This window comes from Paramisgurnus dabryanus, chromosome 3, assembly GCF_030506205.2.
Source record: "Paramisgurnus dabryanus chromosome 3, PD_genome_1.1, whole genome shotgun sequence".
Lineage (NCBI taxonomy): Eukaryota > Metazoa > Chordata > Actinopteri > Cypriniformes > Cobitidae > Paramisgurnus > Paramisgurnus dabryanus.
Genome location: NC_133339.1, coordinates 37,796,729 through 37,807,959, shown reverse-complemented (window position 1 = coordinate 37,807,959; position 11,231 = coordinate 37,796,729). Strand labels below are relative to the sequence as shown.

Below are 11,231 nucleotides of genomic sequence, written 5' to 3'. Positions count from 1 at the left end.
TCCTCCATGGCCTGAATGAGGGGTACCTGAGCCTGGAGATCCTAAACCTTCCACCGCCATGCTGAGAAAAACTCTTCGATAGGGTTTTGAAATGGAGAGTATGGTGGAAGGTATAGTACTGTCTGTGGATGGTGTTGAAACCAGTTCTTGACCAAAGCAGAGTGGTGGAATGACACATTGTCCCAGATGACAGTGTATTGTATCTGGTGCATTTCATACTTGCTGTGACAATGTGGTGCAATCGGTCCAAAAATGAGAAAATGTGAGATGTGTTCTAAGGGCCCATTTTGGCATGATGGAGGAGAACCGCATGCTGTGAAATACTTTCACTTTGCCCTGGGACACTGATTATAGCCCGGTGGCCAATGATATTTCTGCCTCTCCTTCTTGCTTTTGTGATTTTGAACCCTGTCTCATCAATACATATGAATTCATGCAGGACCTGCTGCATTTTTATAGTGCTTAAACCTGATTGGTATGTCTACAATTTAGCATCAGTGTGTTTGGGCACCTGATGGCTGTGTTTAACCGATTGGCTCATAAGTGTGGTCATTTGACAGTCAGTGCTTTGGTATTGCAAGGAAGTGACATCCTGATATACTTCTGTGTCTAATGTATACAAGTGTGTTTAGTGTTTTGCAAATCACTGTGTGTAATGTTTTGCAAATAGTGTGAAGCTGACAATGTGCTTACAGTTGTGCAAATCAAGCCTTGTGTTTTGCTCCTTGAGTGTAAGGTTTTGCTAATTGTGGGAAAAGTTTGATTTTAGTGTGTAAGCAATCGTAAAAAACTGTAAAATGAGTGTGTCCATAAAACGAAAGTGCGCCCTCTGCTGGTTAATATTAGAGAGCGTGTCCTCTGCTGCATAAAATTACAGAGTGCCCTCTACTGCTTAAAGTAAGAGTAAGGTTAAATATGGCCTTTTACTGCCAGTCACATGAATTTTCACCGACAACAGGGGACGCAATAAGACTGGCAGTAGAGTAGAGCAATAACCGTATGGGTATTAAAGTCATGCCTTGCTATAGCTTAACTGAACATGAAAATAGTCCCACTAATAACATATTGTAAAACATTATGTCAATGTATTCGACTTTTAAGTTGTACAACTTTAACATTTTTACTGTTAAGAAATTTCTATTTTACTTACATGAAATTTCCCTTTAAGTATATTCGGTGTGTTTTTAAGCCATCATGTGGCTTTTCCATTATTCCATGTTTTGATATGTCATGTCAGTTTAATATATTTTGAACATAATTCAAATTGTTTAAAAGTTTTACGTTAACAACATAAAATCCAATATCTTTATTTTCCTCGCGTATTAAAATAAACTTTTTTCTTCATTTGAATCACTTACTCTGCAACTATTTTTAACGAAACGCTGATTTCTGAATTTGTTAGACCGTAATAGGGTATAATGCAAATGTACACGCATATCTGTATCTGTAAGTTATATCTTGGATTGTACACGACAGAACCAGCCCTCAAACTGGACACCCAATAGCCTGCTAAGAGGCGTGGTGATGATGCGCATTTAAAAGTTTCTCAGAGAAACCACCTGTCAGGATGTCTAAGCTTGTGTTAAAGACACTTGTCTGAAACTTCACAGTCGCAAACATGGTTCAGTGGACAGACTTTGAGCGCACCACTCTTCAGAACATCTTCTCCAAAGTAGACCTCGATGCCCTTGGTCATCAGGCATTGGCAAGGTATCAAACCCTGACACTTACAAAACCAAACTTATACAACTAACTTCTAAACTTCTAACATTTTAACTTAGTATTTTTCCTTTGTATCTTTCAGATGCCTTGTCGTCTACCCCTGGACCCAGCGTTACTTCGGTAAGTTTGGAAACCTGTACAACGCCGCTGCCATCCTGGGAAACCCAAACGTTGCTGCTCACGGTAAAGTTGTGGTTGGTGGATTGGTGAAAGCTTTGAAGAACTTGGACAACATCAAAGAGACATATGCCGAATTAAGTGTGCTGCACTCTGAGAAACTCCACGTAGACCCTGACAACTTCAGGGTAATTTAACATCCATTAAATCATACATTAGTTGATTATTTCATAGCAGTCTTGTCACTTATAAACTTGTATTTCTATATAACATCATCTGTGTCCATCCACAGCTGTTGGCTGACTGCATTACCATTGTTGTCGCTGCACAACTGGGAGCTGCATTCACCCCTGATGTCCAGGCTGCTTTACAGAAGTTCCTCGCTGTTGTGAACGCCTCTCTTAGGAGACAATACCACTAGAGACCAACAATGCTTTGACTGATAAACAGAGAATCTGACATCTGATGTTTCAACAAAACATTTTGTTCTTCTGTGTTAAAGCAAATAAATGTTTCAATATTTAATATTTAGTGCATTCTGTGATCTTTTACATTTATGGGTTCGTTTCCGCTTCAGACATTTAATAACAAAACTCAAATCTTGGTTGAAGTTATTTTTAATACCATTTTTTAGGCATACAACACAACATAATCACATTAAATTTTGGTCTCAATTCGTGCAGCTATAAGCGCAAAGTTTTAATGGATTATTATTTATCAGTTTAATGATGAAAGTTACTATTTAAGACATTACTGCACTACTGAGAACTAGAAAAAGGGTCACGTAAATACATATTTTGTTCTGTCTTTTCTAAATATACTTTGATATAATTTTAATTATGGCCCCTTGAACACAACATGTTTTGGTCATGTTTACACTTCTATATAAATCACAAAGAAATCAAATCGTAACATCCCGTTTAGTGAAAATTGAGTGACTTTCATAGGCAAATAAAAAATAATAATACACAAAATGCATATTTGTAATATAATTAAATTGTTTTTGGAATAGTGGATTATGTTTTAAAGGGATGTTATTTTAGCATAAGTTAACTGGTAGTCTAATAACGTTTCGAAATAAGATAAATATGCCACGATTTAATATTTTATTAGGAATTAAAGAAGCTTTTTACGCAATCTTTTCTGACAAAAAATAACTTGAGTTTTTGTCTTGGTAAACAAACTTTAAATAATTGTGTAACATAAAGATTACATTCTGTTAATGCTATACTTGCCAAAGTCAGTCAATTTAATATATTTAATTTAAGAACTAAATACAACATTGAAAGAAAATTACATTATAATACAGAAGCAAAAATAATTTTCAATACAACATAACATTTACACAATTATTGGATAAATCAAATTAATAATTTTCGCATTCTAAACTCTACCATATTAAAAAAAAACTTTTTAAAATCTTCAACTAAGAAGTCCATCTATTAAAAAATATGAAAAGTAGAATTTAGTTAGGTAAATTATGTAAGCTGGAAAAATATGTTTTAGTTATTTTGTATTTGAGATATTGAGTAATAACCAACAAAACTAACAAAAGCTTTTCATTTTTGCTTTGCACAATTTTATTATTATTATTATTATTTATTTATTTGTTGCGATTTTTTTTAATGACAAATGGTGTTTAAAAACAGTTTATTGACACACATGAGTTTTTTTTCTGTTGGTTTGTTTGTTTTTGTTCTCTTTGTTTGTTTGTTTGTTTGTTTGTTTGTTTGTTTGTTTGTTTGTTTTGTTGTAGTTGTTTGTTTTTTAAGAAGTAAGTGAAATAAGACATTTAGTCGACTTAAAATTTGACAAGCATTTATTGCATCACAGAAAGACAGAACATTCATGCTGGCATTCGTCTGACGCGTCTGATGTGAACACACTATAAAGTGCTTATCGGTACTTTTCGGACAGAGCCAGAGCCAGGGCAGAGAGGAACTTGTCCATAGCCACATGAGCATCAGGGGTGAATTCAGTGGGGAACAAGAGGGCCAAAACCACGAGTATGTTGTGGGACAAAATCTACAGAAACAAAAAAAAACCAAATGAGGTTACTAGGAGCATAGTTTAGAAATCGTAGCATAATTTAGATTTATTTTAATTGCACTTGCCTTGAAGTTGGCAGGATCAACACGAAGCTGGAAAGCATGAAGCTCACTGAGGCTCAGGAGTCCGGCAGTCAGGTCATCGATTTTCTCGACAGCCTGGGCAACGCCAGACATTACAACCTTTCCGTGATTCCTCACGGGGGCTGAACCGGGGCTCAGGTCCTTCCAGTGAGAAAAGTAGGTTTTGGTCTGGGGATAAACCACCAGCATCCTGCAGAGACAAAATTCATTCAATTTTAATGTCCGGACAGAGCATTTCATAATAATAAACAACAGCCATTATAAATCAACTTACCTAGAAAGAGCATCGTGACCAATGTCATCAGACTTTCCTGAGACCTTGGCCCAGAGGTCTTTGACGGCAGCTTTGTCTTTGGCAGTGAGGCTCATTGTGGAAGGATGACTTTGCAGCAAACTTCTGTGAACTGACAGTAAGAGGGTTTGGCTTTTTATACTGCTGTCAGGCAGAAGATAAACCCAAGTCCCTCCTTGAAACCCCAAAGTTGACTCATCAAATTTTGGTCAATTGCCATCACATCTTCCACATTATTAACAGCAGTGAATTTAATGAATGAAACAAGCTGATTTATTTGGTTACATTTTAAGAAGTTGCTGAAAGTTTAAGTGATTTTTTAACAACAACATGCTTACTTTTACCACATGCTTTCTTTCTTTTTCTTTCTTGTTGTATTTTATGTAAAAATGTTAACAATTTATTAATTAAATGAATTCATTTATACGCCTTGATAGTGTATTCAAAATGTAAAAATCATTGCCCCTCTTTAGAATTTCCTGTGCTTTCAGATAAATAGAAAAACTTGTATTCTTTAAAATAATTTAAAAATAGACGTCTTGTATTTAAATGGGTTTAAATGTGAAGAAATAAGAAACACTTTAAGGCAACATAATCCACAAATCTGATAAGCATATCTTGGATTACACACGACAAGAGGCGTGGTTTCGATGCGTATTTAAAAGTTTCTCAGAGAAACCATTCACAGGACTTCTAAGCTTGTGTTCAAGACTACACAGTCGCAAACATGGTTCAGTGGACAGACTTTGAGCGCACCACTCTTCAGGACATCTTCTCCAAAGTAGACCTCGATGCCCTTGGTCATCAGGCATTGGCAAGGTATCAAACCCTGACACTTACAAAACCAAACTAATACAACTAACTTCTAAACTTCTAACATTATAACTGAGTGCTTCTTCTTTGTGTCTTTCAGATGCCTTGTCGTCTACCCCTGGACCCAGCGTTACTTCGGTAAGTTTGGAAACCTGTACAACGCCGCTGCCATCTTGGGAAACCCAAACGTTGCTGCTCACGGTAAAGTTGTCGTTGGTGGATTGGTGAAAGCTTTGAAGAACTTGGACAACATCAAAGAGACATATGCCGAATTAAGTGTGCTGCACTCTGAGAAACTCCACGTAGACCCTGACAACTTCAGGGTAATTTGACATCCATTAAATCATACATTATTTCATAGCAGTCTTGTCACTTATAAACTTGTATTTCTATATAACATCATCTGTGTCCATCCACAGCTGTTGGCTGACTGTATTACCATTGTTGTCGCTGCACAACTGGGAGCTGCATTCACCCCTGATGTCCAGGCTGCTTTACAGAAGTTCCTCGCTGTTGTGAACGCCTCTCTTAGAAGACAATACCACTAGAGACCAACAATGCTTTGACTGATAAACAGAGAATCTGACATCTGATGTTTCAAAAAAACATTTTGTTCTTCTGTGTTAAAACAAATAAATGTTCAATATTCAACATTTGTTTCATTCTGTGATCTTTTTTACATGTATGGGTTCGCTTCTGTTCCAGACATTTTAAAACAAAACTCAAATCTTAATATAAGTTATATTTATTATATCATGTTTATTAAGTACAACACAACATAATTGCATTATCCTTCTTAAATGGGCTCAATATTTGATCAATATTTAACTAAGCTTAGGCCTATATGTACTATTAATTTTCAGTTTCATGGTGACACAGTTAATATATTAAGACATTACTGAGAATTATTTTATAAAATGATGTCAAGTAAAAATATATTTTGTTCTTTCAAAGTATTTTCTTAACATGGTGTGATATTTTTATTACGGCATCTTATAACACAACATTTTTTCTCATGTTACACATATACAAAATCTGATTGAAAAAATAAAACAAATTTTGTAAAAACATGTACAAATGTAATAGGTTAAGTGAAAAGTTAGTTATGTACATCATTACAAAATAAACAAAATTCATATTTGTAATAGTTGATTATATTAAAAAGAAAAAAACTCTGCTGTGTTGGCAACCGCAAGTTAATTGTTAACGTGATAAAGTTTCGAAGTGCCTCAAATAAGGGAAATATGCCTCGATGTAATATTTTACGAAAACATTTGTACGCAATTTCTTTCTTACAAAAAATAATTGAATTGATCTGAGTTCTTGTTTTGGTAAACAAACGTAAATGAATTGTGTCAAGCAAAGAACAAATTTTGTCGGTAAAATACTACTATTCAGGACAAAGCCAGTTAATTAAATATAGACCATTTTGCAAGATGTAAAAAACATGGCCAGAAGCAATTCCTGATGTTTTTAAGCTTTTTAGTTAACATTTGTTTGACATTTTTTATCAGTTCTAACTTTTCTGGTTGTATTCTGTTATATATTAATTAATATTCATATTTTGTTCTGTGTTAGAAAAAAAACAGGAAGTGCTTCTGAACCAGTGTTCTTTATATCCTGCAAAATGTTCCATGGTTTCATTTAAGAAATAAATACAACAATATACAAATATTGCCAATCCGAATTTAACTACAGTGAAAAATAATGTTCAATAGGCCTAGACTACAGCAGTTACACAGTTATTGGGTACATAAAATGTATCATTTTAAGAAAAAATGCAGGAAGATCATTTTAAGAAAAAAACAACAAAATGAATAAGAGTTTGTCATTTTGATATTGTACATTTGTTTTGCTTCGTTTTATTTATTTTTCTTTTTTTTTCTTTTAAACACCACAATTGTAATGGTCTCAAGAGAGTTTTCGAAAGACTAATATGTTCATTGTACAATATATTTGCGATTTTTATAACAACATCGTGTTTTTAAACACAGTTAACTGACACACGTGATATTTTTTAGTTTGTTTGTTGATTATTGAAGACTAAAATAAGACATTTGGTCAAGTTAAAGTTTGAAAAGCATTTATTGCATCACAGAAAGACAGAATATTCGTGCTGGCATTCGTCTGACGCGTCTGAAATGAACACACTATCAAGTGCTTATCGGTATTTTTCGGACAGAGCCAGAGCCAGGGCAGAGAGGAACTTGTCCATAGCCACATGAGCATCAGGGGTGAATTCAGTGGGGAACAAGAGGGCCAAAACCACGAGTATGTTGTGGGACAAAATCTACAAAAAAATAAAAGAAACAAACGAGGTTACTCTACGAGCACATATCAGAAAGTTGCAATCGTAGCATAATTTGGATTTATTTTTATTGCACTTGCCTTGAAGTTGGCAGGATCAACACGAAGCTGGAAAGCATGAAGCTCACTGAGGCTCAGGAGTCCGGCAGTCAGGTCATCGATTTTCTCGACAGCCAGGGCAACGCCAGACATTACAACCTTTCCGTGATTCCTCACTGGGGCTGAACCGGGGCTCAGGTCCTTCCAGTGAGAAAAGTAGGTTTTGGTCTGGGGATAAACAACCAGCATCCTGCAGAGAATAAATGCATTCAATACTAAATATGTTTGGACAGATCATAATAATAAACGAGAGCCAATATAAATCCGCTTACCTAGCAAGAGCATCGTGACCAATGTCATCAGACTTTCCTGAGACCTTGGCCCAGAGGTCTTTGACGGCAGCTTTGTCTTTGGCAGTGAGGCTCATTGTGGAAGGATGACTTTGCAGCAAACTCCTGTTAGCTGACAGTAAGAGGGTTTGGCTTTTTATACTGCTGTCAGGCAGAAGATAAACCCAAGTCCCTCCTTGAAACCCCAAAGTTGACTTATCAAATTTTGGTTGATTGCCATGATCATCTTCCATTTTATTAATAGCAGTGAATTTAATGAACGACATAATCGGCACTCTTCTAAACTATTTATTTGGTTACATTTCAAATAAATTAAAGTTATTTTGAGAGACGACATTGAATTATTTATTAAACGTTTACAAAAAATAGAATTGCTTTTAGAAAGGTGAATGTGAAAGTAACTGAAGTTTACATAAAATAAAACTTAATTGCCAATTCAAAATGACCCTATGATATATTATAATTATGTGATATTTATAATTATGAAATTGGGAGCATCAAAGTTTAATTTCACTATAATTTAAATCTTTGACATAATATTACTGAGTCAATATTAAAGATATCAATGTTGTTTAGTGCTGGGCAAAGATTAATCGCGATTAAAAAAATAAAGGCAATTTTATGCATAATATATGCGTGTGTGTAATTATTATGTATATTTAACCACACACATACATATATTCATGTTAGATTTTTATTTAAATCTGATTTTTTTATATATATAATATAGATTATATAAAAATATAAATAAATATATATATACACACACATGTAAATGTTTCTACATGAATGTGTATGTATTTATATATACATATTAACTACACCCATATATTATGCCAAACATCACTTTTATTTCGTATCTGATTGATCGTGATTAATCTTTGCCCAGCACTATTTTTTATTATATGTGTAATGTTATTTTAAAATAAGTTTAAAGGTTAAGTAATATTATATTGGGCTACAATGCAGGCTAACACACATATTTGATAAGCATATCTTGGAGTGCACACAACTGAACAGCCCACAAACTGGACATCCAATAGCCTGCTAAGAGGCGTGGTTGCCATGCGCATTTAAAAGTTTTTCAGAGAATTCATCTGTTCACAGGACTTCTAAGCTTGTGTTAAAGACACTTGTCTGAAACTCCACAGTCGCAAACATGGTTCAGTGGACAGACTTTGAGCGAACCACTCTTCAGGACATCTTCTCCAAGTTAGACCTTGATACCGTTGGTCATCAGGCCTTGGCAAGGTATAAAACCCTGACACTTACAAAACCTATACACAACAAATTTCTAAACTAATTAAATGCTTCTTTGTGTCATTTAGATGTCTTGTCGTCTACCCCTGGACCCAGCGTTACTTTGGTAAGTTTGGAAACCTGTACAACGCCGCTGCCATCCTGGGAAACCCAATGGTTGCTGCTCACGGTAAAGTTGTGGTTGGTGGATTGGTGAAAGCTTTGAAGAACTTGGACAACATCAAAGAGACATATGCCGAATTAAGCGTGCTGCACTCTGAGAAACTCCACGTAGATCCTGACAACTTCAGGGTAATTTAACATCCACATCCATTAAGTCATACATTATTTCATAGCAGTCTTGTCACTTATAAACTCATATTTCTATATAACATCATCTGTGTCCATCCACAGCTGTTGGCTGACTGCATTACCATTGTTGTCGCTGCACAACTTGGAGCTGCATTCACCCCTGATGTCCAGGCTGCTTTACAGAAGTTCCTCGCTGTTGTGAACGCCTCTCTTAGAAGACAATACCACTAGCGACCAACAATGCTTTGACTGATAAACAGAGAATCTCACATCTGATGTTTCAACAAAACATTTTGTTCTTCTGTGATAAAACAAATAAATGTTTGAATATTTGATATTCAGTGCATTCTGTGATATTTTACATTTATGGGTTCAATTCTGCTTCAGACATTTAAACAAAACTCAAATCTTGGTTGAAGTTATTTTTAATAGATCATGTTTATAAGGCACAGCACAACATAATTACATTACCCTTCTCATATGGGCTCAATATTTCATAAATTTATTCAGGTTTAATAAAGTGCCAAGTTTATAAGCTTGAATCCCAGGGGAACACTTATCTATAAAAATTATGTCTTAAATACACTTTGGATAAAAGCATCTTTCAATGTATAAATGTAAATTAAACAATTGTTAGATTCAGCATTCTCTTGATAGCACGCAGTGTGAAAAGTTGTACAATATATACACCAAATTACAATTTTGCATGTGGTTGCAACCAGGGGTGCAACTGTACATTTGCTAAGGGGTAAGCTAGATCAGCGTTGGTGCCACCCTTACATTTTTCAAACCTTGCATTTACCCACATAATTGTATTAGTGCCACAAACACACTTTTTGAGCAATACAGAGATGGACTGTTACTAACATTATCTAAAATCTTTAGCATCTGTTATACTAAATCTGTTTGCTCTCTCACCCAACATTGATATGTGGACCTCACATGGGTCCTATAGGCAGCATGGGATCCATGTGGGCATGGACTTAACATGGGCAAAATGTGTGGGTCCCATGTGGGTTTGACTGCTGGACAATGTGGGATGATAATATGGGACACTCATAGGCAGGGGCGTCGGACTGGGGGTAAAACCAGTACTGATTACCAGGGCCCCAAAGGAAGAGAGGGCCCTTGAAAAGTCTAAAATATATGATGGGGTGGGGCATGGGGGCCCATCAGACCTGCCTATGCATAGGGCCCGAGGTCTTGTTCAACACCCCTGCTCATAGGACCCAAAATAATTTCATGTTTGAAATACATCTTTATACATTTAAAGTCTTAAAATAATTACTTTTGTTTGAGTGTCACTTTATAGAGGCAATAATATAACATATAGGATCGAATCAGTATAAAACTTTTTAAATATAAGCATCATTTTCTATTGTGACATTTTGAGTGAATTGATCAAATATGCACAGCTGAGGGAAAATAAGAAATGTCAGAAAGTTTGTTAGTTGGTTAATTAAAGAAACGATCAAGCGAGGAGCCTGATGAGTGAAATCAGTTGTTTCATATAAGGAGATATCATTATGACCTGCTCTCTGTTACGACACATACGCTTGACAAAGAAGTCCTGCTTTGAATGGTATTAATTGCGAATTTCTTAAAATAATATAATATTTCATATAATATTTGCTGAAAACAGGCGGCTTTTTAAAATGACAACTAAAGATGATAAACATTTAAAATAAAAGAATTCCCGCCCAGGCGCAAGGATACAGTAACAGGAGATAACACTTGTAATTTTGTTTTATTAAATTTAAAATAAATGTATCGTGCAGGTTCACGTATCGGCACGGCGTTGAATCAAAGCAAACGTGCAAGACATTTAATGAGTTTGGCTGTGGATGCTTCGGAAGATCTTCTTAAAACTGTTGAGCAAAGATAAAAATGATGATCAAAATTAAGACC

General features: G+C 35.3%; 5 protein-coding genes across 5 annotated transcripts; 3 read left to right on the top strand and 2 right to left on the bottom strand.

The window, feature by feature from the left end:
• Window positions 1-1,516: 1,516 nt before the first annotated feature.
• On the top strand, window positions 1,517-2,293 carry LOC135739168 (hemoglobin subunit beta-2-like). The gene is made up of 3 exons (XM_065257727.1): window positions 1,517-1,710; window positions 1,805-2,027; window positions 2,132-2,293. Exons 1-3 carry the CDS (start codon window positions 1,619-1,621, stop codon window positions 2,258-2,260), a joined length of 444 nt encoding a protein of 147 aa, XP_065113799.1. The 5' UTR covers window positions 1,517-1,618; the 3' UTR covers window positions 2,261-2,293.
• Window positions 2,294-3,673: 1,380 nt separating this feature from the next.
• Window positions 3,674-4,354, bottom strand: LOC135740150 (hemoglobin embryonic subunit alpha-like). The gene is made up of 3 exons (XM_065258666.2): window positions 4,246-4,354; window positions 3,954-4,161; window positions 3,674-3,864 (listed from the first exon to the last, which is right to left on the bottom strand). The coding sequence occupies exons 1-3, from the start codon at window positions 4,338-4,340 to the stop codon at window positions 3,736-3,738; spliced, it is 432 nt and encodes a 143-aa protein (XP_065114738.1). The 5' UTR covers window positions 4,341-4,354; the 3' UTR covers window positions 3,674-3,735.
• Window positions 4,355-4,944: 590 nt separating this feature from the next.
• Window positions 4,945-5,657, top strand: LOC135740868 (hemoglobin subunit beta-2-like). The gene is made up of 3 exons (XM_065259753.1): window positions 4,945-5,082; window positions 5,177-5,399; window positions 5,496-5,657. Exons 1-3 carry the CDS (start codon window positions 4,991-4,993, stop codon window positions 5,622-5,624), a joined length of 444 nt encoding a protein of 147 aa, XP_065115825.1. The 5' UTR covers window positions 4,945-4,990; the 3' UTR covers window positions 5,625-5,657.
• Window positions 5,658-7,180: 1,523 nt separating this feature from the next.
• On the bottom strand, window positions 7,181-7,874 carry LOC135741640 (hemoglobin embryonic subunit alpha-like). Its single transcript, XM_065260528.1, has 3 exons — window positions 7,755-7,874; window positions 7,465-7,672; window positions 7,181-7,366 (listed from the first exon to the last, which is right to left on the bottom strand). The coding sequence occupies exons 1-3, from the start codon at window positions 7,847-7,849 to the stop codon at window positions 7,238-7,240; spliced, it is 432 nt and encodes a 143-aa protein (XP_065116600.1). The 5' UTR covers window positions 7,850-7,874; the 3' UTR covers window positions 7,181-7,237.
• Window positions 7,875-8,931: 1,057 nt separating this feature from the next.
• Window positions 8,932-9,554, top strand: LOC135743081 (hemoglobin subunit beta-2-like). The gene is made up of 3 exons (XM_065260995.1): window positions 8,932-9,023; window positions 9,101-9,323; window positions 9,426-9,554. The coding sequence occupies exons 1-3, from the start codon at window positions 8,932-8,934 to the stop codon at window positions 9,552-9,554; spliced, it is 444 nt and encodes a 147-aa protein (XP_065117067.1).
• Window positions 9,555-11,231: the final 1,677 nt, after the last annotated feature.

Bases quoted from the DNA above. Each gene is read 5' to 3' on its own strand.
- LOC135740868 (XM_065259753.1), top strand. From the start codon at position 4,991: ATGGTTCAGTGGACAGACTTTGAGCGCACCACTCTTCAGGACATCTTC. The intron at 5,083-5,176 runs GTATCAAACCCT...TGTGTCTTTCAG, and splicing joins GGTCATCAGGCATTGGCAAG to ATGCCTTGTCGTCTACCCCT. The intron at 5,400-5,495 runs GTAATTTGACAT...GTCCATCCACAG, and splicing joins TAGACCCTGACAACTTCAGG to CTGTTGGCTGACTGTATTAC.
- LOC135740150 (XM_065258666.2), bottom strand. From the start codon at position 4,340: ATGAGCCTCACTGCCAAAGACAAAGCTGCCGTCAAAGACCTCTGGGCC. The intron at 4,162-4,245 runs GTAAGTTGATTT...TTGTCTCTGCAG, and splicing joins GGTCACGATGCTCTTTCTAG to GATGCTGGTGGTTTATCCCC. The intron at 3,865-3,953 runs GCAAGTGCAATT...TTGTTTCTGTAG, and splicing joins TTGATCCTGCCAACTTCAAG to ATTTTGTCCCACAACATACT.
- LOC135741640 (XM_065260528.1), bottom strand. From the start codon at position 7,849: ATGAGCCTCACTGCCAAAGACAAAGCTGCCGTCAAAGACCTCTGGGCC. The intron at 7,673-7,754 runs GTAAGCGGATTT...TATTCTCTGCAG, and splicing joins GGTCACGATGCTCTTGCTAG to GATGCTGGTTGTTTATCCCC. The intron at 7,367-7,464 runs GCAAGTGCAATA...ATTTTTTTGTAG, and splicing joins TTGATCCTGCCAACTTCAAG to ATTTTGTCCCACAACATACT.
- LOC135739168 (XM_065257727.1), top strand. From the start codon at position 1,619: ATGGTTCAGTGGACAGACTTTGAGCGCACCACTCTTCAGAACATCTTC. The intron at 1,711-1,804 runs GTATCAAACCCT...TGTATCTTTCAG, and splicing joins GGTCATCAGGCATTGGCAAG to ATGCCTTGTCGTCTACCCCT. The intron at 2,028-2,131 runs GTAATTTAACAT...GTCCATCCACAG, and splicing joins TAGACCCTGACAACTTCAGG to CTGTTGGCTGACTGCATTAC.
- LOC135743081 (XM_065260995.1), top strand. From the start codon at position 8,932: ATGGTTCAGTGGACAGACTTTGAGCGAACCACTCTTCAGGACATCTTC. The intron at 9,024-9,100 runs GTATAAAACCCT...TGTGTCATTTAG, and splicing joins GGTCATCAGGCCTTGGCAAG to ATGTCTTGTCGTCTACCCCT. The intron at 9,324-9,425 runs GTAATTTAACAT...GTCCATCCACAG, and splicing joins TAGATCCTGACAACTTCAGG to CTGTTGGCTGACTGCATTAC.